General features: G+C 39.6%; 2 protein-coding genes across 12 annotated transcripts in view; both read left to right on the top strand.

Moving 5' to 3' along the window:
* Positions 1 to 78: 78 nt before the first annotated feature.
* On the top strand, positions 79 to 8,908 carry LOC149588322 (uncharacterized). Of its 10 annotated transcripts, XM_089863090.1 has the most exons (16): positions 79 to 463; positions 525 to 691; positions 759 to 2,244; positions 2,306 to 2,589; positions 3,167 to 3,442; positions 3,573 to 3,813; positions 3,896 to 4,616; positions 4,674 to 4,925; positions 5,003 to 5,319; positions 5,382 to 6,057; positions 6,125 to 6,177; positions 6,262 to 6,440; positions 7,749 to 8,131; positions 8,189 to 8,442; positions 8,521 to 8,716; positions 8,802 to 8,908. In XM_089863090.1, exons 1-15 carry the CDS (start codon positions 302 to 304, stop codon positions 8,689 to 8,691), a joined length of 5,622 nt encoding a protein of 1,873 aa, XP_089719216.1. In that variant the 5' UTR covers positions 79 to 301; the 3' UTR covers positions 8,692 to 8,716; positions 8,802 to 8,908. The 10 variants fall into 10 exon arrangements, with proteins under 10 accessions (XP_089719216.1, XP_089719218.1, XP_089719222.1 ...); XM_089863092.1 differs by having other exon boundaries at positions 5,006 to 5,319; positions 8,521 to 8,908; XM_089863096.1 differs by having other exon boundaries at positions 5,003 to 5,313; positions 5,397 to 6,057; positions 8,521 to 8,908.
* Positions 8,909 to 9,352: 444 nt separating this feature from the next.
* The window catches only part of LOC149588321 (fibronectin type-III domain-containing protein 3A-like), a 33,093-nt gene continuing 17,256 nt past the window's right edge, over positions 9,353 to 25,189 (top strand). Inside the window, exons 1-4 of one of the 2 annotated variants that reach the window (XM_089863099.1) lie at positions 9,353 to 9,757; positions 10,353 to 11,120; positions 12,436 to 12,779; positions 24,758 to 25,002. In XM_089863099.1, the coding sequence (XP_089719225.1) occupies positions 10,411 to 11,120; positions 12,436 to 12,779; positions 24,758 to 25,002 (1,299 nt within the window). In that variant the 5' untranslated portion in view covers positions 9,353 to 9,757; positions 10,353 to 10,410. Of the gene's footprint in view, positions 9,758 to 10,352; positions 11,121 to 12,435; positions 12,780 to 20,120; positions 20,900 to 24,757; positions 25,003 to 25,189 lie in introns of those variants that run through there. The other variant, XM_089863100.1, reaches the window with a different exon arrangement.

The raw sequence follows: 25,189 nt of genomic DNA, 5'->3' as shown, positions 1-25,189 counted from the left end.
TGGCTTGTGATTGGTTGTCGGATTCCGCATCGGTCGAAACCATAGACATAAAAATACTATATACACTTCTCTTCTTTAATCTTTATACGTCTATGTTGTTTGGAACTTTATAGAAAGGTGGAAAAGTAGGCTTAGCGAACGGGACGAAAGTCCGGGACGGATAATTTGGCGAGAGTTTGTTGTTGTTGATGTTATGACGTTCATTAAGGATTTAAGAACGTTTTAATTATAGTAGGCAATATGTCCTGTAAATTTCTAATTAAATCTAAGGTCTATTAGCTTCGAATTACACCTTTTCCACATGTCCAATAAGTCCAAGAGAAAGGTAACCATAGAAAAGAATTCCAAAGAAGGTGGAGGTTCTATCTCTGGTTCCGAATCTAGCAGTAGGCGACCAAGCGTTTTCGAAAGACTCGGTCCAAACGCCGTTAGTGTTAATAGTTCGTCGCAAAGTGGGCAAGAGGTAAGTTAACAGTTGATTATCAATCCCAACTTCATTTCTAACAATCTAGAACCATTTTCAGCGACATTCTCGTAGTAGTACCGCTGTTGTTACCGTTAACGATCAATCTTCCGAGAAATGTCGTAATTGGTTGAGAACTGGCTCTTGCGCTTACGGTTCTAGTTGTCGATATCGACATTCATCCCCGACTTACTCCAGCCCCAGTAAACAATCTAGTAAATCTGAAAAGTAATTATCTTTTACAAAGATAAACTTTAGGTTTGACTAACAACCGTCATTGTTTATTCATTAACAGGAGCATTAATGAGAAAGATTTGAGGCATCGAGTTAAGAGTAAAAGAAAGGGCAGAAACGCCGCTTTTCTTTACGCAGATAGACCCAGTCGCGAGAGTCCCTCTCATTCTCCAAAACGGACAAAGTCCACTACTCCTAACGGAGGCGCTAGTGCTAATAACTCGTCTTCGGCTAGCAAAAAGGCCGAACACGATGCGAAAATAAAGTCCACAGTCGTCGTGACGCGAAATAAGTCACCAAGTTCAACTGATGATCGCACCTCTTCGAGACAAGATAGTCACGTCGCACCCTCAGAGTTTGTGTCCTCAAAAACTCACAGTGCCGCTGGAAATTTAACAAGCGACACTATTACTCCAGCCATGGTTTCAGTATCTGATAAAGAACGCGGTGATAATAATAATCACCATCATCATTCGAGGGACTATCCTTCCTCAAAGAAACCTTGGGACGATGAGGAGAAGGCGAGAACCTCAAAACCATCCGAAAAACAATTTCCCGATAGTGGACAACTCGAAGAAATATCTTTAGAACTTAAACGGCAACAATTAAAAAGAGAGCTCGAACTCGAATTGCAAAAAGAAGAGAAAATGAGGGGTAAAGACGCTCATCCTGGGTCATCAAGTACCAAAGGAACTAGTAGTTCCTCAAATCCAAGTGCCGCTGGGAAATCGGGTAGACCTCACAGGAGTAGCAGTTCCTCGTCTTCGAGAAGCAGCAGCTCTACAAATTCAAGTGACGATAATAGTGGTTCAAATTCATCTAGTTCCGATACGTCTTCGTCCAGTTCGAGCGAAGATAGCGACGACTCTTCATCTTCAACTACGTCCTCGTCGTCCTCGACATCGGGTGGGAGGCGTAAAAAGAAGCAATCATCCAGTAACCAACCTCCTTCGGCTGGAGCCAGTGGGCGACTTAGCGCCAACTCCCAATCGAACAAAGTAGCGTCGAGTCGCAGGAGTAAAGACCATTCTGGCCGACGCTCTTCGCCCAAAGAACCTGGAGACGTGTACGGGCGATCTTCGGACCGTCCTAGAAGTCGCGCGTCGGGATCCGCACCAGATTCTTCTAGACACAGACGTAGATCAAAGTCTAAACCACGCAGTAGTAGTCGTTCAAAGGATAAAAGTGGACGGACTAGTCGATCCAGGAAACATTCAAACTCCCCTGATAACCACACTAGGGATAGTTCTTACTCCACGAAGCATTGGAGAGGAGATAAAAGCGGACGCGGCGATTCTAGGGACGCTGGTGGAAGATCCAGAGGTGATTTTCCAGGGGGAAACGTTCCTGGTGCCAGAGGACGAGACAGGGAACGCGAAGAACCACTCGGTTATCGATCCAAGAACAAAGGAGATCGACGCAGGAGCGTGTCCCAATCGAAACGTAATAAAGATTGGAACGATAGCGTGGCTGGCAAAGAGAGAGATGAAATGTCTGGAGGAAGAAGACACAAGAAGAAGAAAAATCAAATGGGGAAAGATAAAAGCGTAAGTTTTGAAACTTAGGGACCGTTCATAAACAACGAGGGTTCCAAAATTCTCTTCACAGTCTAGGCAAAGTCCTTTGGCCTCCGGGAACGCGGACTCCAATTATGGTTCGCGTAAAGGTCGTGATGAACATCGCATGCCCATGCGCGAACCGTCACCACCTCTTTTACCGCCTAGCGTTCGAAAACACAATAGCGGACGTTCCATTACGCCACCTCCTCCCTTACCACCCAGGGATTTACCACCAGGCATTCCTTTGTCCAGGAACCCGGATATGAGGGATCATTACAGAGGGGACATGAGACGCTTACCTCCCGATGAACTGGGACCACCCGCACCGTATAAGTATGAGGTTTTTTTTTATTAAACGCCACTGTTGTCCTATCTATCTTTTCCTCTTCAGGGGTGTGTCGTGAACTTTTCTCGCTATCCTGTTCTTATTCTTTTTGGTGGTATAGTCTTTGTTTCATTAAAAGTTGGTTGTAGATGTTGACTTTTTTCTCCGCAATTTCGCTTTATTGCCATTTCCAAGTAGTTCTTCTATGAATTGCTGTCCCTGTTAAGAGTAGACATTGTGTCCTTGGCTTTTGACGTAATGCTGTACCAATCTCATTGCGAAGGTGGTGGTTATAGGTCGAATGTGAATCTGAACTTTACTAACGACTAGCGAGCGCCCCGTTTTCAGCTGGAAGACGGACACCTGACCCCCGTCAGGTTGCCGTCTTTTCCCCGCCCGTTTTCATTGGTCCATTTGGGCGATTTGGTTTTATTTGTTTGTTTTTGGACTAATTTGGTTCTTAATTTTGGGCTCCGCTAGACGGTATGACGATGCACGTAAGGAACGCTCCTCCTCCTCCTCTAAAAACGATTCGAACAAAAACGCGTCTACTCCTTCTTCTTCTAACTCCGTTAACGGTGGCAGTTCCTCTTTAGCGAACCCTTCTTCCGTTGTTCGCAGTCGATCTCCCACCAAAGATTTGCCACCGCCAGAGTTTGACGCTCGAGGCCGGCCTTATCTTCCCGGTTCGTATAAAGAAGGAGCCGTTAGACAAGCTCCGCCTCCTCTACCTTCTGCCTACGAAAAGAGAGATCCTAATTACCAGCCGCCGCAGTCCGTTTATAAATGGGTCGCCCCTAAACAAGTTCGAAATAAATCAGCCTCAGCATCGGCTAGCGCAAGTTCAGACATGCCTTCGAGGTACTTCTCTCTCTTCCTCCTACCCTTAATTTCTATTTACATTTTTAAGTTCCTTCGTTAGAGCGTACACCCAATGAACCCCCAAATCTCTCCCATTTATTTAATTTAATCTTGACCGAAACCCTTTTAGGGAACGAGATGACGGACGACGACCCGGTTCACCCGACTCGTCTCGTTCTAAACGGATGCAAGATGAAAAGGGAAGATTAGTTAGAGGATCTTCCCCGTCAGATAAAGGGCGCAGGGGATATGACAAAAGAGACGAAATTATGATGAGTGACCGTAAAAAGGGTGGTGGTAAAGATGGACGCGAAGATACCTCCATGTTGAAACGAAAACTGGAACGCGAACCTAGTTGGGAAAGAGAGAGGGTATTTTACTCACAATAAAAACTTATGATAGTTGTTTTTTTTATTTAATTTTAATGTTTCGGTTCATTTTTACTCCATTTAGAAACGAGATCTACCGCCAGAACTCGAACGCGGTTCTAGAATGACCATGGCAGACGATATGATGGACCCACGAGCGCGTGAGGCTCGCGACCGTGAAATGGCTTACAGTCGAGGTCAAATTCCTTTACGCGAGTTAGATAAAGAACGCGGACCCCCAGGCGTTGAAATGATGCGAAGAAGGGGCATGCCACCCATGGATGATATGCCACCGAAACATTACCGAGACCCAGGGCGTTTAACACCACCTGGTTTAGGAGGTTCACCCCGTCGCCGAGAAGGCGAGAAACTCCCGCCTCCCGGTTACTCTAAAGGACACAAAGGGGAGCGGGATGACCTTTTACCCCCGCTACCACCCTTACCGCCTTTAAGAAGGGGAGAAAGGTACCCGGGAGATTCCCCCCATATGCGGGAACCCCACGATTATCATATGTTAGATCATATGCCAGCTCCGGGCTACCCGCACCACATGATTCGCGACGGACGCGATCCACGCGATATGCGCGACCCTAGAGATTTGAGGATTGACCCCAGGGATTTACCACCCCGCGATCACAGGGATCCTAGAGATCCCCGTGAACATATGATCCCCCGACCTTTGCCACCTGATTATAGCCCAGATCGATATCCGCCACATCATCCTGATTATCGATTCTCCGAACGCGAGCTGGATCGTTACGGACGTAGACCAAAGGATTACGATTTACCGCCGCTTCATAGAGATGGTAGGTGCCATTCTGTAGGTAATAACCCATCATAATTGACTTGTTTAATCGCGGTAGAACATCTCGATCCTCGCGATCATTACTATCATCGTCCGAGGGACGAATATTACGGTGGTCTTTTACCTCCCGAAGAATGGGAGTTTCACCACGGTCGTTATCCGCCACCTCACGAACATTTGCTACCTCCTTTAAGAGGACATTCACCTCCCCCGATGTTCCGCGGACGGGATCCCATGGACAGAATTCCCATTGATAGATACAGAGATCATTTACCGGAAATGAGACCCGAAAGCCGTGGCAGTCGAGACGGTAAATAAACTAAATATACACTCGACCCATTGTCCTCTCGGGTACTCTTAAGTTATTTTGGTTGTGATTTGCTAAAGAAGAGGCCAGAATGATGGACAGACGCCGTCATCGATCTCCCGAATGGCTCGGACCGGGTAGACGGGAGGAACGTTGGCCTCCTGGACCTCCCATGAGTCCTCCTCATAGCGCCGCTCCTCCTAGCCCAACGGCCATTGAAAGGCCGTCGGATCCTCCAGCCAATCCTCGAAGCAAGTTCTCACCAGGAGCCTCGACTAAACGAGGTCGAGACCATTCACCCGGTAGTCACGGTAGCTGGGAACGAAGTAGTCGACACGACAGTCAAAGCTCGGAAGGACACAGATCTTCGTCTTCTTCCTCTCAAAAGAAGGTAAAGGTAATCGTGTCCTAACCACCTTCAATTCATTTTTAGGAACCATTAATGTTTATCCTAATTAGGACGAAAACAAACAGTCAACTGGAGCTAGCGGCGGCGCACCCAATGCCTCTTCTACGTCCAGTACTCTGTCGGGATCCCGTTCGAGCCGACACGAAAAGGAACGTTCTTCGTCGAGTAAATCCTCATCGAGGACGCGTAAAAGAAGTCGATCCAAGTCACCCTCTACTCTACAGCCACCGTCTTTACCGGGACCCCAATCTTCGGAACCATGCTCCAAGAAATCAAAGCATCATTTATCGAACCCGAACTCTCCGTCAATTCCTAAAGAATCGGCGGAGGATAAATCCGAGGATATTTCAATTACCGGTAAAGCGAAGGAGGACAAGAATAAGAACGACGATGACCTCGGGACCACCATCAAAGAAGAACAATTACCCATGGACGAGGTCGAAAGCGTTACCAGAAACGCGGAAAGTGACACTAAAATCGGGGTATCAAAGATAAACTTAGTAAAAAATGATTTGTCGGGCGAAGTACTTGAAAGGGATGATGCCTCCAACGAACCAGTAACGAAAGAAGCGTCGTCGATTAAGGATAAAATTCAACTTAAGCTCGAACCAGTTGATGACGCGATGGATGAAACCTCCAGGCACGAAGCCATAAAGGAAAGAACTCGAGATAGATTGGACAGAGATCGACCTGATCTGGAAAAAGAAGATCATTCAAGAGGTTCCGGTAAATTAAAAAAAAAATATCCAACGGTTTTTGTTAATACTTAATTATTTTGATTGAATTATTTAAGGAGGACTTAGCGATTGGAGCGACGTCGAAGACATTGATTTAGTTGTAAATGATGTAACTATTAAATTTAATCGCTGTTTTAATTATAAACAGCGACGTCGGGTAGGTATTTTAACGTTAGAGTCTCTTTTTTTCAAGGTTGAACCTTCCTCCGAGGAAGATAAAGACGGGAAAACCGCGTCCACGGATGCCGAAACTAAATTAGAAACTAAAAGACAACCCAGTTCGAGATCGCATTCCAAAGAACGTACCGCTAAAGATGGAGAAACCAGGAGAAAGAGGAGCGTTAGTAAAGATCGACAATCCATTGTTAGCAGGTTGGTTTTTTCGTTTTGTTCGACCATGGCTTGGGTTTCTTTGTTTCGGCCGAAACTTAGGTTTCTTTGTTTCGGCCGAAACTTGGGTTTCTTTGTTTCGGCCGAAACTTAGGTTTCTTTGTTTCGGCCGAAACTTAGGTTTCTTTGTTTCGGCCGAAACTTAGGTTTCTTTGTTTCGGCCGAAATTTAGGTTTCTTTGTTTCGGCCGAAACTTAGGTTTCTTTGTTTCGGCCGAAACTTAGGTTTCTTTGTTTCGGCCGAAACTTAGGTTTCTTTGTTTCGGCCAAAACTTAGGTTTCTTTGTTTCGGCCGAAACTTAGGTTTCTTTGTTTCGGCCAAAACTTAGGTTTCTTTGTTTCGGCCAAAACTTAGGTTTCTTTGTTTCGGCCAAAACTTAGGTTTCTTTGTTTCGGCCAAAACTTAGGTTTCTTTGTTTCGGCCGAAACTTAGGTTTCTTTGTTTCGGCCAAAACTTAGGTTTCTTTGTTTCGGCCGAAACTTAGGTTTCTTTGTTTCGGCCGAAACTTAGGTTTCTTTGTTTCGGCCGAAACTTAGGTTTCTTGGTTTCGGCCGAAACTTAGGTTTCTTTGTTTCGGCCGAAATTTAGGTTTCTTTGTTTCGGCCGAAACTTAGGTTTCTTTGTTTCGGCCGAAACTTAGGTTTCTTTGTTTCGGCCAAAACTTAGGTTTCTTTGTTTCGGCCAAAACTTAGGTTTCTTTGTTTCGGCCAAAACTTAGGTTTCTTTGTTTCGGCCGAAACTTAGGTTTCTTTGTTTCGGCCGAAACTTAGGTTTCTTTGTTTCGGCCGAAACTTAGGTTTCTTTGTTTCGGCCGAAACTTAGGTTTCTTTGTTTCGGCCGAAACTTAGGTTTCTTTGTTTCGGCCGAAACTTAGGTTTCTTGGTTTCGGCCGAAACTTAGGTTTCTTGGTTTCGGCCGAAACTTAGGTTTCTTTGTTTCGGCCGAAACTTAGGTTTCTTTGTTTCGGCCAAAACTTAGGTTTCTTTGTTTCGGCCGAAACTTAGGTTTCTTTGTTTCGGCCGAAACTTAGGTTTCTTTGTTTCGGCCGAAACTTAGGTTTCTTGGTTTCGGCCGAAACTTAGGTTTCTTGGTTTCGGCCGAAACTTAGGTTTCTTGGTTTCGGCCGAAACTTAGGTTTCTTTGTTTCGGCCGAAACTTAGGTTTCTTTGTTTCGGCCGAAACTTAGGTTTCTTTGTTTCGGCCGAAACTTAGGTTTCTTTGTTTCGGCCGAAACTTAGGTTTCTTTGTTTCGGCCGAAACTTAGGTTTCTTTGTTTAAATTTATTCGCAGATTGGGAGGCGATGATAAAATGGATATCTTAGAAACTATTCCCGATAACGATAACAAATCATTGGGATCAAATGAAGAAGGGTCAGACTACGACCCAATTAGTGACGATGAGTTGGACGCGATTATGAAAGACGTTGAAGCAGACTCGAAATTGGGCGGGAAAAAGACTTCCTTTGACGGATTAGACGTTGATTGGTCTATTTTACAAGAATCAAGTAAAACAGCGACCGAAAATGCGCAACCCGCAGCGGGATCGGCGCGTAAAAGATTTTTACTCTCCAATTTGTTACCGACGATGGGAATTTCTCAAAGGTGGGCTGGACCCGAAATTATGAAAAGAGTTTTGGAACAATGTAAGAAAGAAGTTGAGGAAGATGAACAAGGTAAGAAAAGATAGTTCAGAATTTGATTAGTTTAATTATTAATCAATTTATTTTAAGTAGTTAAAAAGGAGAATGGAACGCGGGAGGAAGTTGAGAATTTTGTAGCGACTAATAATGTGGCGGCCTTCCAAGTTGCGGCTGTTGAATCGAAAAGACAGCGGGCCCAAGTTCTTCATCAAATGGGACCATTTAGACGAGCGCTTTCCGCCAGACAAGATCTATGGATGAGACGACAACTATGCAAAAATGTTTCAATCCTTGGGTCGGCAAACCCCCAAGGAAATTCTAACGTCTTCTCGTCGCAAATTAAGGTTTGTTAACTCTAATTTATTTTTCATTTACAAGTAATTTTCTTAAGTATTTATTTTATTTTATTTAATTTTAATTAGAATTCGGCCATAGATAATCAGCCGTCAGTTTTTAGCCCTCCTCAGGGAAGCTCGGCTTCACACGGAGTCGATAAGGAACTTTACAAACTCAGTTTAGAATTATTTCGACAACCTAGTAAAGGAATGACGTCATCCTCGCCGACTATCGTTCCAGCAGTTTGCGTTCCTTAAAATACGTTTAGCCTAACTTCCGGAAGTAATATAAACTTTTGTTCTAAAATTTTCTAATAAAGAAAATCTTCTCGTTAACTAGCCTTCTTTTTTCTTTAATTTTCTCGTAGACTAGTAAACGACAAATGTACGGTGTAAAATCATATACAACTGACAACTATGTATTTGTTATCATTAAATAAAATAAAATCACTTCCAGAATATCAAACAAAATAAAGGTTTTATTAATAGGTCAAAGTAGGCTTAGTTAAAAAAATTAAAAATAGGCTTAACTGATTTCTAATTTCTATACAATTTTATTTTCATCTGAAAATACTAAATAGTGATTTTCTGTGTTGAAATTAATATTATTTAAATAAAATTACATTCAGAATATGAAAGGAAATAAAAAAGTTTTATTAATAGGTCAAAGTAGGCTTAGTGAAAGAAAAATTAAACATAGGCTCAACTGATTTCTATTCAGTTTTATTTTCATCTGAAAATACTAAATAGTGATTTTCTGTGTTGAAATTAATATTATTTAAATAATTTAAATAAAATTACATTCAGAATATGAAAGGAAATAAAGTTTTATTAATAGGTCAAAGTAGGCTTAGTGAAAGAAAAATTAAACATAAGCTCAATTGATTTCTATTCAGTTTTATTTTCATCTGAAAATACTAGGGCCTAAATATGATTTTGTGTGTAAAAAATACTAAAAATTCATATTATTTTGTTTTTCTAGAGGAAGAAATCGAGTTTTAGGAATAAACGTTGTGTTGTTTGATTCGAATATTGGCGGGAATCGCGGGATGTTTGGTGTTTCCGGTAAGTAGCGCCCTTTCGGAAGTATTGTAGTCGTGGCAGTTTTGTTCGTAGAGACTGTAGAAGCGCAAGCTTCTTTGGCAGTTGGCACAAAGGCATGTTGCGTCAGAAGTGACAGCTGCGGTTTAACTTTACGCGTCAAATTTTTCTAATTTATTGTAGTTTTTATACGCCTCTACATGTTTAAAATTTTAATTTTTAATCTTTCTCTGAAATTAGAGAATTTTAACGGGTATTGTCAACGAAGAAACCATCGTATTTTGTAAGTAAAGTTACTTTTTTCCCTTAAGCCTCGGTACCAATAATACGTAACAGCGGAAACTTGAATCTTCCTTAACGGCAGGGTAGGGGTACTTTTTGCCCGTCTTGAGAGAGTAGGTTCCGTGATTTGCTAAGCCTTGTCCCTTCCTCCTGATTTTTACAAGTTTAACTTAAGGGCAAATACTTAGTTCTTTCGTTAGGCCTTGGCTCGTCTTTTTTCCCTACCATATTTTTTGGATTCTGATGAACGTAGGGGTATTGACATTGTTTTTATATGGAAGATTTAAGCACGTAACGTGGCAAATTGCTACGACCTCGTAATGTAAAGTAATTAGCTGTTAGATTTCAATTCATTCGCTTACTCCTTAATGACAGCAGCTGTCAGTGTCAAGTCGTTGACTTTTGACAGTCTTTGACAGCTGGCTCCTAGATCAAGCGGCAGTGTTTGCTATGCTAATAAGCTTTATCTATAGCTTCTAGTTTCGAAAATAATTCTTAGAATTGTCCTCTCTTATCTTATTTAAAGCCGAGATTAACTTCCACCCCTAGTTTTCTCAAGAAGTATGTTGTTTTTTTTTTCCCTTATATCACTCCAGATGATCGTAAATACATTGGTGGGATATTTTACCACATTTTAATTGGATAATCGCGAACATGGCTGAATTGGATTTAAAAATACCCACTGATAATAATAATAAACAAAGTGAATCGAACGTTTTGTTAAACGTGACAGATTCCTCCGGATTTAGTTTAAAAACTCGCGATCCGACACCGGGTCGGAGTGATACCGACGATAGTAGCAGTGGCGGGAGTGTTACTAGTGAACCCAGTGAACCACCGGGTACTACAAACGTTTTAATCGAGACTTCGTGCGGTTTAAAAGAAATTGAAATTGCTTGTGGCGATCAGAAAACTGATTTTGATCATCAAGATCAGTTGAGGCTTTCTCCAGAAGGGAAAGCTAATACCGACGCTTTAAACTTGGTGAAAGATTCCTCGGAAACGACAACAAAATCGACTTTTAACTCGGGAGATAAAAGCTCTTCTACTAAAAACAATCATGATGTGAATCGCGGGAATCGGAATCAGGGGCCACCCATTCGAGTTGTAGTTGGAGCTGCTGATGATGATGGCGGTGGAAAGAAAACTGATAAGATTGCTCCTCAAACCATGGCCAACTATTTCTCATCTTCGTCAAATAGTTATCAAAACGCGGGGGAAGCCACTTGGACTAGTAAAACAACAACTATGTTGACTTCATTACACGCTCATCATCCCAATATTCGTAAAATGGAGACTCAGCAACAAAATAACCCTGTGACAACCCAAATGACTCATCCTGGACCAGGACCTTATCATTATGGGTAAATATTCCGCTTTTTTCTAATAGTTAGTGTAAAAGCTAGGCCTAAATTGTCATGGCCCATTTAAAAATGTCGGGGGGGGGGGGATGTTTTAAAAAAAAATAGACCTGAAATGTCGGGGGGGGGGAGGGTGTTTTAAAATAGACCTGAAATGTCGGGGGGGAGGGGAGGGGTGTTTTAAAATAGACCTGAAATGTCCGGGGGGGGGGGTGTTTTAAAATAGACCTGAAATGTCGGGGGGGAGGGGAGGGGTGTTTTAAAATAGACCTGAAATGTCCGGGGGGGGGGGTGTTTTAAAATAGACCTGAGATGTTGGGGGGGGGCGTTTTAAAATCTACCTGACAGGTCGGGGGAGGGGGCGTTTTAAAAATAGACCTGAGATGTCGGGGGGGGGGGGAGGGGCGTTTTAAAATCTACCTGACAGGTCGGGGGAGGGGGGGGGGCGTTTTAAAATCTACCTGACAGGTCGGGGGAGGGGGGGGGCGTTTTAAAAATAGACCTGAGATGTGGGGGGAGGGAGGGCGTTTTAAAAATAGACCTTAAATGTGGGGGAGGGGGGGACGTTTTAAAAATAGACCTTAAATGTGGGGGAGGGGGGGGACGTTTTAAAAATAGACCTTAAATGTGGGGGGAGGGGGGGACGTTTTAAAAATAGACCTTAAATGTGGGGGGAGGGGGGGACGTTTTAAAAATAGACCTTAAATGTGGGGGGAGGGGGGGGACGTTTTAAAAATAGACCTTAAATGTGGGGGGAGGGGGGGACGTTTTAAAAATAGACCTTAAATGTGGGGGGAGGGGGGGCGTTTTAAAAATATACCTTAAATGTGGGGGGAGGGGGGGACGTTTTAAAAATAGACCTTAAATGAGGGGGGAGGGGGGCGTTTTAAAAATAGACCTGAGATGTGGGGGGAGGGGGGACGTTTTTAAATAGACCTTAGATGTGGGGGGAGGGGGGGACGTTTTAAAAATAGACCTTAGATGTGGGGGGAGGGGGGGACGTTTTAAAAATAGACCTTAGATGTGGGGGGAGGGGGGGACGTTTTAAAAATAGACCTTAGATGTGGGGGGAGGGGGGACGTTTTAAAAATAGACCTTAGATGTGGGGGGGAGGGGGACGTTTTAAAAATAGACCTTAGATGTGGGGGGAGGGGGACGTTTTAAAAATAGACCTTAGATGTGGGGGGTGTTTTATAGATAGACCCGAGATGTCGGGAGGGGGGTTTAAAAATAGAACTAAATTGTCAGGGATTATTTAAGAGTACTCTAAATGTGTTTAGATATAAAATTAAGTAGCAATTTTATTTTTACCTCGCAGTTTGGCAAATGGTAATGGATACCACCACCATCAAAGTGGCCAACATTTGAGCCCCAAACCTCACTATGGGGCTGGAGTTGGGGCCCATAGGAAACACTCTCCTAGTCGGAGGAGATATGGACCCCCAAATTCGCGGGGTAATAGCCCCTGCAACGGAATAGGGCCACCGGGGTCCCAACCTGTCGTCAATTTAAACATTGTTGGCAATATGGCTCAACAATTGCAACCGCAACAACTTCAATCAATCAGCAACGGACCTGCCGGTCAGCACGTTGTGGATTTACACGTTAATCCTGGTGAAACTATCTCTTTTCAAATTGGAGAGCAAGTTCAACTGATTCAAGGTAAAAAAAATTTATATATTATATTGGGGGTTTTACTGTCGTTTTTAATTACGTGTGGAAAATTCGGTAATAGTTAAAATTTATTTATTCAGAATTTTTAATTTTTCTCTCAACTCTGCCATTTCTAAAAGAATTAGAAAAAAAAAATTGTGAAACGTCAAAAGTAGGGTCAATGCTTTTTATGGTGCAATGTTTTTTAGCCATGGGGCGTGAAAGGAGGAATGGGGAGGGGGGTGTGCGCAGTTTTGAGTAAATGACTTTTCTAAGCCTAAAATAAAAACCCCAGAACCTGTTTTTTCGGTAGTAAAAAAAAAATCACACGATGGATTCCCCTATCTTATTTTCATATTCGGTGTTTCGAGTTATAATCAAACGGACTATTTATTTGCTTGCCATGTTTAACGTGGCGTAGTCATCCGCCTGGCCTTTTAACTAACTAGAATGCGCCAGTTGAAAAACTAGAGTTACTATTAATGAGGGTTATTCACTTGTAACTTGGGTATTTTTCGTTATATCGCTTTTAAGGTTCAATGTCAACTTCCCTTGACGTTACCTGTAAATCCAAAATTCGCTTGACACCATCACCATTTTATATTATTTTTTTTTTTCAATGCTTGTTGACGTTAAGTGACAGTTCCGAAGTTTTTCACATTCAGGTTGATACTGTTCAAAGGTAGACCCTCGCCATTACTTAGTTTTTCCAAACGGTTTTTTCAACGGTTTTGGGTGTTTATATTAATTTTAGTTTACTTTTTCAAAGGTGTAGTGTAATGGCGTCAAATATTTGGTATTTTTAAAGGCCCTATGCCGCCATTGTTTTGAGGTCTATGGGAAGAAATGTTAGTACATAATTGGGTATTTCAAATATGTTTATAAAGTGAAAATATACAGTGGGGGTCTCTTTTGGGTTTGGGTTTGGGGGGGGGGGTAGAAGACTCGTTACGTCATTTTGTAGGTCCTTTTATGTTTAGAAAAGAAGTGGTAGAATTTAAAGGAAGTCTCGGCTGCGGTTTAGTTTAAACAAATGCTAATAGATGCTCCCATAATCGAGGGCTGGAGTTGACTGAGCTTAGCAAAGGCTAGTTTTAGCTCCGCCCTCATGGACGAGCTCTGATATTGCCTTTTGCAAGGTTAAAGTTTTGTGTAGAAGATTAGCCAGAATAGTAGGGGTGCCACAAGAGCCGACATTTGCTTTAAGCCTTTACTCTGGAAACTTTCCATCGAATTAAAGGGATACTATGGCCTTGAATGTTTTCCTTTTTTAATCGAAAGAGCGTGTAAAATAATGTATGTTGTCAATTGGAACCATGTTTCTATCTACAATATTAAAGTAGATACGAGTGCAATTAAGTATTAAGAGTAATGGATGGCACTACGCGTTAGGTTTTCCCTCCAAGCACTGGGAAGTACAGCTATTGGACAAACGAACACGTCAGGTGGTACTAAACGTCCAATAGGGGTACTCCCAGTCAGTGCTTAGCGGAAAAGCCTAAGGCGTAGTGCCATCCATTACATAAACTTAATTGCCCTCGTATCTTCTTTAATATTGTAGATAGAAACATGGTTACCATTGATAACATACATTATTTTATACGCTCTTTCGATTAAAAAAGAAAATTTGCTAGGGTATAGTATCCCTTTAAAGAAAAGAAAACACAAAAGAGTATTTTCTGTGTTTTCCCCGAAGATAAAGTTTTTAAGTTTATCGTCCTCGAATTATCTTTTTAAATTATTCCCGAAGAACTTGAGTACGTGTACCTTAAATAGCTCAAAGCGATATAAATATTTTTAAAATGCGTTATTTTTCCTTCAAGATGTTAGTGAAGGGAAAAGAATCTTCACCTTCTTTTGTCAACGACCGATTGCCGTGTCATTAAAATTATGAAAGTAAATAGTAATAATCAAAATACTATTACTGCTTTGTTTAGAATTTATAGATTTTTTATTTTACCTCTCCGAGTGACGATGACGTCTCGGAGAGGTATTAAACTGGACGTGTCTGTCAACGTGTTCGCAGAAAGCAATATTAGCTTGACTTCTACCCTATTATCATCGTTAGGTTTGCTAGGGTTACGAGAATAGTCTAGCCTCCTATTGGCAGGGCTTCCACCAAGAGTTCACGCAAACGCAATTGCGGCTCTTCTTATCATTACCCTAAATTGTTAAAAGGGGCATACGCTTGAATTCAAACGCCAACCATAGCTATGCTTAAAATGATTTTAGGGACATAGTTTCTTAAAACTATTTAACTATAATTAAGCTAAATTAATGACGATTAAAATAATTATATTTATTTAATTTTTTAAGAAAAACCTCTTAATTGCGTCTCGACTTCGGCTGCATGTTAATTTTGGTTTGCCAACTTGTTATTTTTATATTTAGTCGTGATGGATTTTGTTATTTGATCGAAATGGGGGCTTTTTTTCTGGAATTTTCTCTGATTTTCTTCAAAGCCGATTATTTCTAGAGTTAATCGAGTTAGGCCCAATTGTATTAATTTAATACAGTTGGATAGAGGAAAATAAGGGCTATTTATACTAACATCGAGGGATTTTCGGGAAATAGTCATCCCAAAATTAAAGCTACGACAATTAAAGTGCAGGGTTGAGTGGTTCAAGGGATTAGAGGGTTGCCATGGGTCAGGGAAAACCTGGAAAATTCAGGGAATTTGGTTAAAGTGGCTACAGGGTTGCCATAGATCAGGAAAACTAGGAAATGTCAGGGAATTTCAAAATGGGCCGGAAAGTCATGAAATTTGGGTAATGTAGCTAAAATATCTGCTGTTCAACCATCCCCAACTGGCTTGACGTTTTAAACGCTGTGTTAGCGAGATCACATTTCACCAGGCACTAAAATATTCAAAAATACGGTTTGAAACTCAGTTGTTTACTTTTATTTAGAGTAATGACAATTGGTCCCAAAAACACCAGGGAAAATCATTAAAAAAAGGTCAAGAAAAACCTGGAAAAATTAGGGAATTTGAATGTGTAAACTTCATGGGAATCCTGAATTATCTATACGCGATGTACGAGGTTACCTCCCACTTCTTAAATGTTAGTAGTTTTTGATAAGCGCCATCTAGTGAGCGAATTCTGTACTTTGATTTTATTCCGTATTTTAAAAATGGCCGCGGACAACAACAATCTTTATGACACAGAGTTAACCCTTTGTCAGGCCCCGAATGAAGTTTGCAAACGCGCGATCTCCACTCCCTTAAATCCCTATCACTACTTTTACAGCCAAGAACGGAACATGTTCTACCCCAACTTGCCACTTTTATTTTTCAAAACATACTAATTAGCAATGAGAATTAAAAAATATGTTCAAATCACCGGATTCACCGCGCCAAAGGATTTCAGACGATGGTTTTGAACTTCCTGCTTTTGAACGCTAGATGGCTTTAAGCACCGACGTTTAAAGAGACAAAAATACCGAATTTTACGCTTTACTTCGACGCTAGATGGCGGTTTCAAAAACTACTAAGACGCAATGGCAGCCCCCTTGGAATTTGCCTGGTACATCGCGTATTGCCAAAATTGGCCATATGTCTAATCAGCGCCACTAGTGGATGGTCTGAAAACTACTCCCATAGAGTCTAGGTATATTTAAGCGGGTTTGCAGAATTTCCGTCAGATGGCGCGGCGTTCGAGCCACCTGGCGGAAATTCTGCAAACCTGCTTAAATATACCTAGACTCTATGGGAGTAGTTTTCAGACCATCCGCTAGTGGCGCTGATTAGACATATGGCCAATTGAGTTAGGCCCAAGTGTTAAGTATCATTGTGTTGAGGATGAGTTGGGCTATGATATCATAAAGGAATTTCCCCTTGAAAGTGTTTTTAATCACGAGTTACGACGTTTCAAAGTTGGTGAATGGGAAATACTTTTAACCATCCTAATTTTGAAAGTATGCCATGTTTATAAACTTCATAGAATATGTGTACGGTGGTCGAGTGGCGTATCCTGTAGATACGTGTATTATATCCTCCATTGAAATTGTTAAGGGACACTTGATCCGAGGCTATATTATCATTATTATCATCGTTATTTTAATTCCTTATTATTTTATTTAAGCCAAAAAAAATGGTTTTTTTTTTTTTTTTTTTTTTTTTTTTTAGACAGTCCGAGACAGGTTATAGAAATAATTAATTTGAAACAGGTCTTTTTATCTATCATGATGATAAAAGGTATTTTTCCGAATCAACTTTCCCGAGGGGGGAGGGAAGACAAAAGGGGGAACGGGGAATGGGACAAAACCTTGTTTACGGTTTGCGAGAGAGAGAGTGTGGGCCTCAAAACAATTGAGGGTTGGGGGGGGGGCGCGACCCCCTTCGCAGACTGCATTTCAAGTCTATTATTTTTAAGTACGTACGTCATCATTATCTCCCCTCTTTTTGCGAATTTATTCATTTTACCCAAGAATATTAATACATTAATTAATAGGTTCTAGTTTTATTTGGAAATAGCGTTGTCGGATTAATCATAAGATTATAAGATACGTTCCTTCATAAGTTTGCCACTGGTTACAAACTGGAGCTTGTCATGAAGTGAGTGAGTGAGGTAGGTCATAGATTCGAGGTAAAGCGATGCCTCATGAGGCGCAGTTAAAGGCTTAGTAATGCAGACTAAATAGGAAGATGGAAGTACTGCAAAACTAACACTGAGTGTAGACAATCAATTCTCGCTTGTCGTTCTCGAACTAACTCTAGCTGTAAGTCTCTAGCATTACGAAGTATATACCTAGTGTCATACTTATGGAAGAACATATCTTATAAACTTATGGATTAACTTATTTTTTGGGAGTGAGGGGGGGGGGCAAAATCTACGCTACAAAATAAAAATTGCCGTAATGGTTCCAATATTCACGTGTAAAATAGACCAAATTCACACGAATAGACCTAGATTTTTTCTCTTTAAACATAAACGTATATGGTTTTGTTAATTATTTTTTCCGTCCAGTAAATCCGGATTTTTTAATTTTTTATTTTAATTTCTTTTTGAATTATATACCCAATTAAATTTTATTATAAAAATGTAAATTATCACCCACGCTTTAACGACTTTAATAACGGTTATTTGATCATATGGAGCAATTAAATCACGGTAAAGTCCCGGCATAAGGCTTTAACTTTTAAATGTTAAATAGTTATTTTTGAATTCAATGAAAATTCTTGGAAATCAGAGTCGTACTTGTACTTAGCCCACGCTTGTTTCGCGACCCCCCCCCCAAGCGTGGGCGTGAGCGTCAAACGGAGGCAAGCGTGAACTAGGATGTCAATTCATTCCCATAAAGGTTAAAGTTCAAATCGAATAAAAACGATCCCCTACTTTTTGTAGAATAATGTTTCAAATATGGAATCTATTAGAATATAACGAGCTAAGCCTATTTCCGCTTAATGTCACGTGACCTTTTTGGATTGCTTTTTTGGCGCGATTTAATTCAACAATCTATAGAGTTGTTCCGCCCTTTTTCCCCGTACTCGTTGCCAAGTTTCCTGTTGAGATAAATATTGTATTGTTCAATTATTAGTTCTTAAAAATATGAGTTTCGTTTAAAACCTTAATTACTAGAGCTGTGTTTGAGATAAGTTCAAGTACTTGGTACCGTTGGATAGAGGACAATTAGGTCTACCGTATACTCGAAGCATTTGCGCCTTTCTTTTAAATTACCAGAGTTCTGGCGTCCTAAAGTTTAACTATATTGAGAATCAAACCAGAGCTGTGCTTTCTGGGTTCAAACCTAAATTACTCGAGGTCAGGTTGGTGGATGTTCAAGTACTTGGTACCGTTAGATAGAGGACAATTAGGTCTATCATATCCTCAAAGTATTTGCCCATATCTGTTAAATTACCAGAGTTATGGCTCCCTAAAGTTGGGTCTCATGTTTGCTTACAGAATAGCTTTTATATAATATATTTTTTTTTAGTTATAAAAAAATATTTTTATATTTAGACAGGTAGACATATTTAAAATAAAAATTCAATAAATTGTAGGGTGCTTTTGGCGGCATAAATCTAGTCTGTTTAGTCGGCCAATGCCTTTTTGCAGTTCACTGTAGCATGACGCGATCTGGCAGCCCTGTTTCGAAATATTTTCAAGGGAAACGGACGGCAAAAACTTGTACTTTGGAATATTTTTTTCTCTCTTTTTATTTGACATAACTTCAACTCCGAACTTTGAAATTGGGGGTCCCCTATTCATAGTTTTTAGTTTCAAGTACCCTTACGTTAATTTTAAATAAAATATATCGTTATATAAACAATATTTGCGCTAAGCCTAACTAGGCTTTAATAAAAAAGCAGTTTTTTCCCGTTTAATTTTCTTAAGTGTTTAATTCTTCGAAAATAGACCTTGTAACCTTGAGCGTGCTATTTTTCTATAGTTGGGTGTCAGGATGAAAGTTCTTTTCATAAAATAGTTGGCGCGTATGGATTCGATATGCTTAATCTGGCAAAAACGAAAATAGTTTGGGACGAGTGAGCTTGTAATTGAGAAAAGAGACTTTTAAAAGACAAAAAGAACTGTTAAAAGATGAGGCCGGTTTTTATTGCGCCCAACTTTTGCAATTGATTTTTTTCCTAGAAACGGTTTTTTCCTTACTCAATAAAATATGGTAATTTTTTTCGATTTAAATCCCAAAATATCTTAGTTTGCAAACCGTTTTTAAATCTGTTAACTAATTTATTTATTCTGCGATATATAAAAGTATTTTGGAATATTTCTAAGCCTTGGATTTAGGCCTAAATGAAAATTTAAATATAGTTAAGCCTAGTTTAAACTCTTCTTAATATAAATTGAAATTAAATAATCCTTGGTTTATTTTCGAGCCGTACAATAGAGCTATTTCAGTGGGGGAAAAATTTCGTCTGCTACGAAAATTGGGCCTGCCTTTGAGTGTAGAGGGCGGCCATTTTGTGAGGGTTTCTCTATGGGCAAATAGCATTGGTGACGTAGCCATTACCCCCTCTGAAATAGCTCTATATCAAAAATTGGTCGAATTCAACAATTCCGAGAATCTTAAATAAATTTGATAAGCGATAAAACAAATTAATTATATATTTCTTAGAAGAAATATATTTAAAATCTCAATCGTATTTTTTATGACAGTTAGGCCTAACGGGTGGGGAGGGAGGAAATCAAAGCATTCCATCGCCCCCTTGATCACGTAATACCGAAAAGTAGAGGGAGGTTAGAACATAGCTATAAAGGGGGTCGCGCGCCGATGTAAACTCGCCGCGAAGGGGGCTGAGAAAGAATCGGCTAAAAAAAAAGTCACTCAACTCTGGCGAGAATGGGGGAGGGACGATAGAGGGGGTGAAGTACTAGTCTGTCTGCATTTTGACAGAGTCGAAACTGGCTTCAAAGAGAGGCGGCCGGAATTTTTATAATCAAAATTAGGCTTAGTTTTAAAACGAATTTTGTATAATCAAATTTTTAAATAATTCGCCATTAGTGCCTTAATTAGTGCGGAAATTAATATAATTGTAGGTAATCTATTTTTATATTTGGAAAAAATAATATAGTTCCTTGATAAAGCATCGGTGTTCGTAAGCCTTGGCTTGTAAATTTTGTGCCCGCTTTTTTTCAAACTTGCCTTCAAGAAGGAATTCGACTCGGAATTATTCTGTGGACGTGTTTGTAGCCCGTTGTTTGTTTAATGTTTTAAGCTCGACACTAGTGTTTGTTCGTTTATTATTTTTTATAAAGAGTTAAACACCAAAGTGCTATTTTAAAAATTATTTTGTGAACAATATCGGAATAAATCGTCTGCTTTTTTTTACGCGATTCGCGAAAGATAATCCCATTTTTTCCGTCGTTAGTGGTGAAACTTTATTATAGAATGAATTAAAATTAAATCTAGTTAATTGTCCTTTTTAATTATGTTAACTACGACAGTGGCGGGTACTTTTTACGATTGCGGCGCGATTCCGGCTTATTTCGATGGCAATATTGCCGCTCAAAATCGCGCGACATTCGGTTGCGAAATTTACGCGGAAATCGCTTACGGACCACCTCCTCCGTTAAATAACAATCCGTACTGTAGGAATTACCCCCCGCCACCTCATATGAGATCTAGAAGTGACCATTTAATTCAACAACAATGTCACCAAAATCCCTATGGTAAGTTGACTGCCGAAATTTGTTTCAAACACCCCTTAGGCGGTAAAAGAAAAGTCACTTACGAATTGCCTTGGAATGTCTGGAATGTAGGGGGCGGAGTTATGATCAGGGGTCGGCTACTTAGGTGCAACTGTTATATTGTGTGCTTGTAGTATGTGAAATTTAGTAATATTTGTTCAATTTTTGTGGGCTTCATATCTCTGGTTCTTTAAGAGATACGGGGAAGTTTTTTGAATATGTTACTGTAATATTTCTGCCTTTTCCAACGATACTTAATACTTGGGGGTTACAACAATCAGGGCTCGAGAAAAAGGTATAGAAGTGACCCACCCCACCTTAATTACTTTTCGTAATAGTTAAAAACCGTTTTACAATTTGTTTAACTGTTCCAAGTATTTTTTTAAAAGCCTTGTGGGTGTGTTTAGTCTGTTCGACCCAATTTTTAATTTTTAAAAATGAAAAATTGGCACTACCAACTTTTAATAAACAAACAAACTTCTATTGTTTATTGTTAAAATTTCATTTTTAACACCCCCTCCCCCCCCCCAAAGAAAAGGTAGCGCTTGGAAAAACTTCCTAATTAATGACGGGGCTTGAAATCACGTGACTTCACTTGAAGTCTTTGTAAAAGTTTTGGCGTATATTCAATAGTAATTTAAAATTTTAAAATTATCATGCATGGTAGAGACGACGTTAGTAATTTTTCTATTTATGTCTGAACTACAAAATTTATTAATTTAGGCCGAGGGGCCGGTCACTCAGTGTAATCGGTGTACCTTTTACTGCACTAAAGTGATTACGCGTAATCTTTATATGCTAAAATTACTACACGTAATGCGTAATCGGTGTACAGGGAATCTCGCAGTGATTAGCCCCTCGATTTTAGGCCTACGTCTTATTTTCCATGGACATACGTAAGAAAAAAACGTGACTATCTTATTCCCGTTATAAATTAAATCAGTGGTTACTCGCTAGCTGTTTTAAATTACACTTTTTTGTGGCGCTTCCATGTCTTTAACGCTTGGATGGTTATTAAATATAAATTCTAATAAGACCAACGACGGAATCGGCCCAATTTTTATATAGCGGTCTTTTTTTTTTATTGATAAATTTTGAGTGATATTTAAAAAAGAAAGAAAGAAATGGGACCAAAATCTCTAAATTAAATTTTTGTTTTGACCTTAAAAAAAATTAAATATGAATGAATGAATGAATGAATTTGTTCGTGTCACTTTTTTTTCTTCGCTAAAAATGACTCGTTTCAATTATGGACGGTTACTTATGCCGTTTTCCAAGGAGTAATTTTATTGGAGTGAGAACGAAGGTTCATTTAAAATTGCTTTAAATGTATCTATAATATACATCTCATTGGTTCTTGAAAACTCACGTCAGCGCGACGCGAATGACGAAAATTACATATTTTCCCATTCTGAGGAAAGGCGAAATAGCCCGGGGCCTCCTTTTGCGTCCCCCCTTGTATTTTGAAAGGGGACTGGGACTACGGCGCGCGAATATTTAGGCATCATCTTATAATTTCTCCCTAGTAAACTAGATATCGCTTCTTGGTGTGACTATATATAGACAAGAAACTCTTCCCGATTTCCAGTCCTTTAACTTAAATTTATTCTGGTTCTATATTTGGTGGGATACGATGTACTATAAATCCCTATAGATAAAAATTAATTCGTTGATATTAAAATTGAGCGCGGGGTTTTAAATTACTGGGTTACTGGCGCTTATACTTCTTGGGATCTACAGGGAAACGGCAGTTGTTAGTCTTCGTCAGCGTTACGGATCTATGGGAAGTTACCTCGCTGTGTCAGCTCCTTTATGTAATATCAGAAGGGGATAATTGAAGAAGTGTGACACTCTGTATCCTCTTAATACTTAAGTTACGTAATAAGATTCTTCCCAGACGAGGTACCCTTTTTGTTTGCTTTCCCGCTCATCAAACTTCAGATGGGTATCTATGGCACATTGGCGTGAATTCTATAAGCGTTTCGTAGTACTAAATCCTCAGCAATCAACCCACAAACCTTGATTGGCTTGACGTGGGACAAATGAATCCACAAGCGCATGCGTGCGCCTTGGAAATCAAATAGTTAAGAGCTAATAGAGTAATGATGAGGGGGAACTATTTATCGCGTAACATGTGATTATAGGTTTAGCAACCTTGCTATAATAAATATAAAATGTTGTTGAGAAGAATCACGTTATCAGTTACCTCGCTGCGTTGTGGTACTATACTTCTCTCGAAGAGTAGTATTATCTACTTTTGGTAAGATTTATTTTTGTCCTTAAAAAGCCAAAGCCATCATTAAATGTCTTGCACGCGTTCCAAAATCGAAATCGGATTGAAAATTTTTATTTTGCGTTTGTTTTTCCTCGTCATTGAACTTAACGCGCGGTATCGGTTTTATATTTAGGCTTATCGATAAATACTTTAACCTTCAAGATAGAAAATGGTTCTCACGATATATACTGATTTATATTGTTATTCCTACACATGAACTGTTTTATTTATTTATTTATTTATTTATTGGCTGACAAGTTGAAATTAAATCGCCGTTACGTTTGTTTGAGATAAAAACTATGGTTGTCAGCCATAGGTCATGGAAATCATTATGGAAATGTCAGGGAATTATTTGAAAAATGGGCTATAAAAGGTCAAAGGTTAATTCTAATATTGGGAACTCAGGGAAATAAATAGTTGACAAAATATTTTTAGTAAAATTCAGGGACAACTCGGGGAAGTTTATCAGAAACAGAATGTAGGGAATATAAATTTAAAAGAATGTTACGCTAGTTCCATGTATCTTTACGGGTTTTTTTTAGGGGGGGGACATAAAATATTAACAAAGCTCGTTAATAATTCGTAATTAAGTACGTGGCAATTAACGTTAAAAAATTAAACATTTGAAAGGAACGGGTCAAGGTGATTTCGATTGTGCCCATATAGTTTTCGGGCAAAACCCGAATTATTTCGTCTAAAAGAATTAAATATATATTAAAAAGAGAAAGAGAGTCCCTAATTAAATGGGTCAGGGTTAAAAACGTAGCGCCATAAACCGTTTGGAAGGTACAAATGACACGTTTTCTTTAATTCTCGTCTATAGAAATTGGAAAAAATTTATTTTACAAAGAAGTGTGTTTATACATAACTATAATAATTCTTCATTCTCAATTCAAATGTTTACCTTGAGAGAAAAATCCGAATTTTTTTAAATTCACCTTAAAGGTCATAGGAATAGTTAGGGAAGTTTGAAACTTGGAAATTAAAGGCCCAATGAGCCCAGCGGTCCTATAATTCCTTCAAATTCCTGTAGTTTTGAGCATATCCTAAATTATCCTATAATTTCATGAAAGATCCTATAATATATTTTATTTTTGACTTAGTCGAAGTTTTCTTATAGTTTAGTATCATATTTATCAAAATTAAGCTCTTTTATCGAGATCACATTTGACTAGATACTGAAATTGCGGAGTTATCTCGGCATTTTTATACTTTATATCTTAATTAAGTTCCTGTTTTCAAAGTAAAATCAAATTTGTTATTTTTTTGTGAATTTTCTTCATAGTTTAAGCCAAAATTGTATTATATTTATGAGCATTTTTAGTCCTATTTCCTATAAAAACACATTTTTTTTTCTCCTTTAAAATCCTATAATTCCGGAAATAATTCCTAATTTTCCTATAATAAATTAAAATTTTTGGCTCAGTGAGTTTTTAAATTTGTCCTAAAAGGTCCGGATACTAATTAATTGGTCAGTTTAAAAATTGGTCTATAATGAGGGGGATTTGTTACCGGTTTTCTGGAACATGGTCCATTAATATCAATTATTATTTTATTGTTGATAGGTCCAGCGACAGTTCGAATGGTCTCTAATAATTCGACGCCTCCGGTTCCGATGCCGGTTCAAGTACCACCGGGACACATCGTTCAACAATTGGTGGACGAAAATGGGACCCTCCGCCAAATAATCCTGTCGCCACAATTGGGCATCGCTCTCCCGCCCATGCATTTACACCCGCACGCCCAAGGACCCCCTCAACCCGGAGGCCCCCATCACGGAAATGCCCCACCACCGCCCAACCCAAACTACGTAAGTTTGAATACACACTCTCTCTTTAAGTTCTAGGGTACTTTAAAGTAATTAAAGATAGTTTACGCACATGGAGGATTTATACCATTTACACCAGAAGGCGAAGATTACCTTGCGGACAAAAGCATACCGGTTTCTGTCCTCTAGGTAGCCTGTCCTGCTGGTGTAAATGGTATAAATCCTCTCA

This window comes from Phalangium opilio, unplaced genomic scaffold (genome assembly GCF_054372755.1).
Source record: "Phalangium opilio isolate 3A_F unplaced genomic scaffold, DU_Popi_V2 ptg000662l_1, whole genome shotgun sequence".
Lineage (NCBI taxonomy): Eukaryota > Metazoa > Arthropoda > Arachnida > Opiliones > Phalangiidae > Phalangium > Phalangium opilio.
This window is presented reverse-complemented; position numbering and strand designations above follow the sequence as displayed.

Coding starts and splice junctions, on each gene's coding strand:
- LOC149588322 (XM_089863090.1), top strand. CDS start 302: ATGTCCAATAAGTCCAAGAGAAAGGTAACCATAGAAAAGAATTCCAAA. Junction 2,590..3,166: donor GGACCACCCGCACCGTATAA/GTATGAGGTTTT, acceptor TAACGGTGGCAG/TTCCTCTTTAGCGAACCCTT. Junction 8,443..8,520: donor TCTTCTCGTCGCAAATTAAG/GTTTGTTAACTC, acceptor AATTTTAATTAG/AATTCGGCCATAGATAATCA.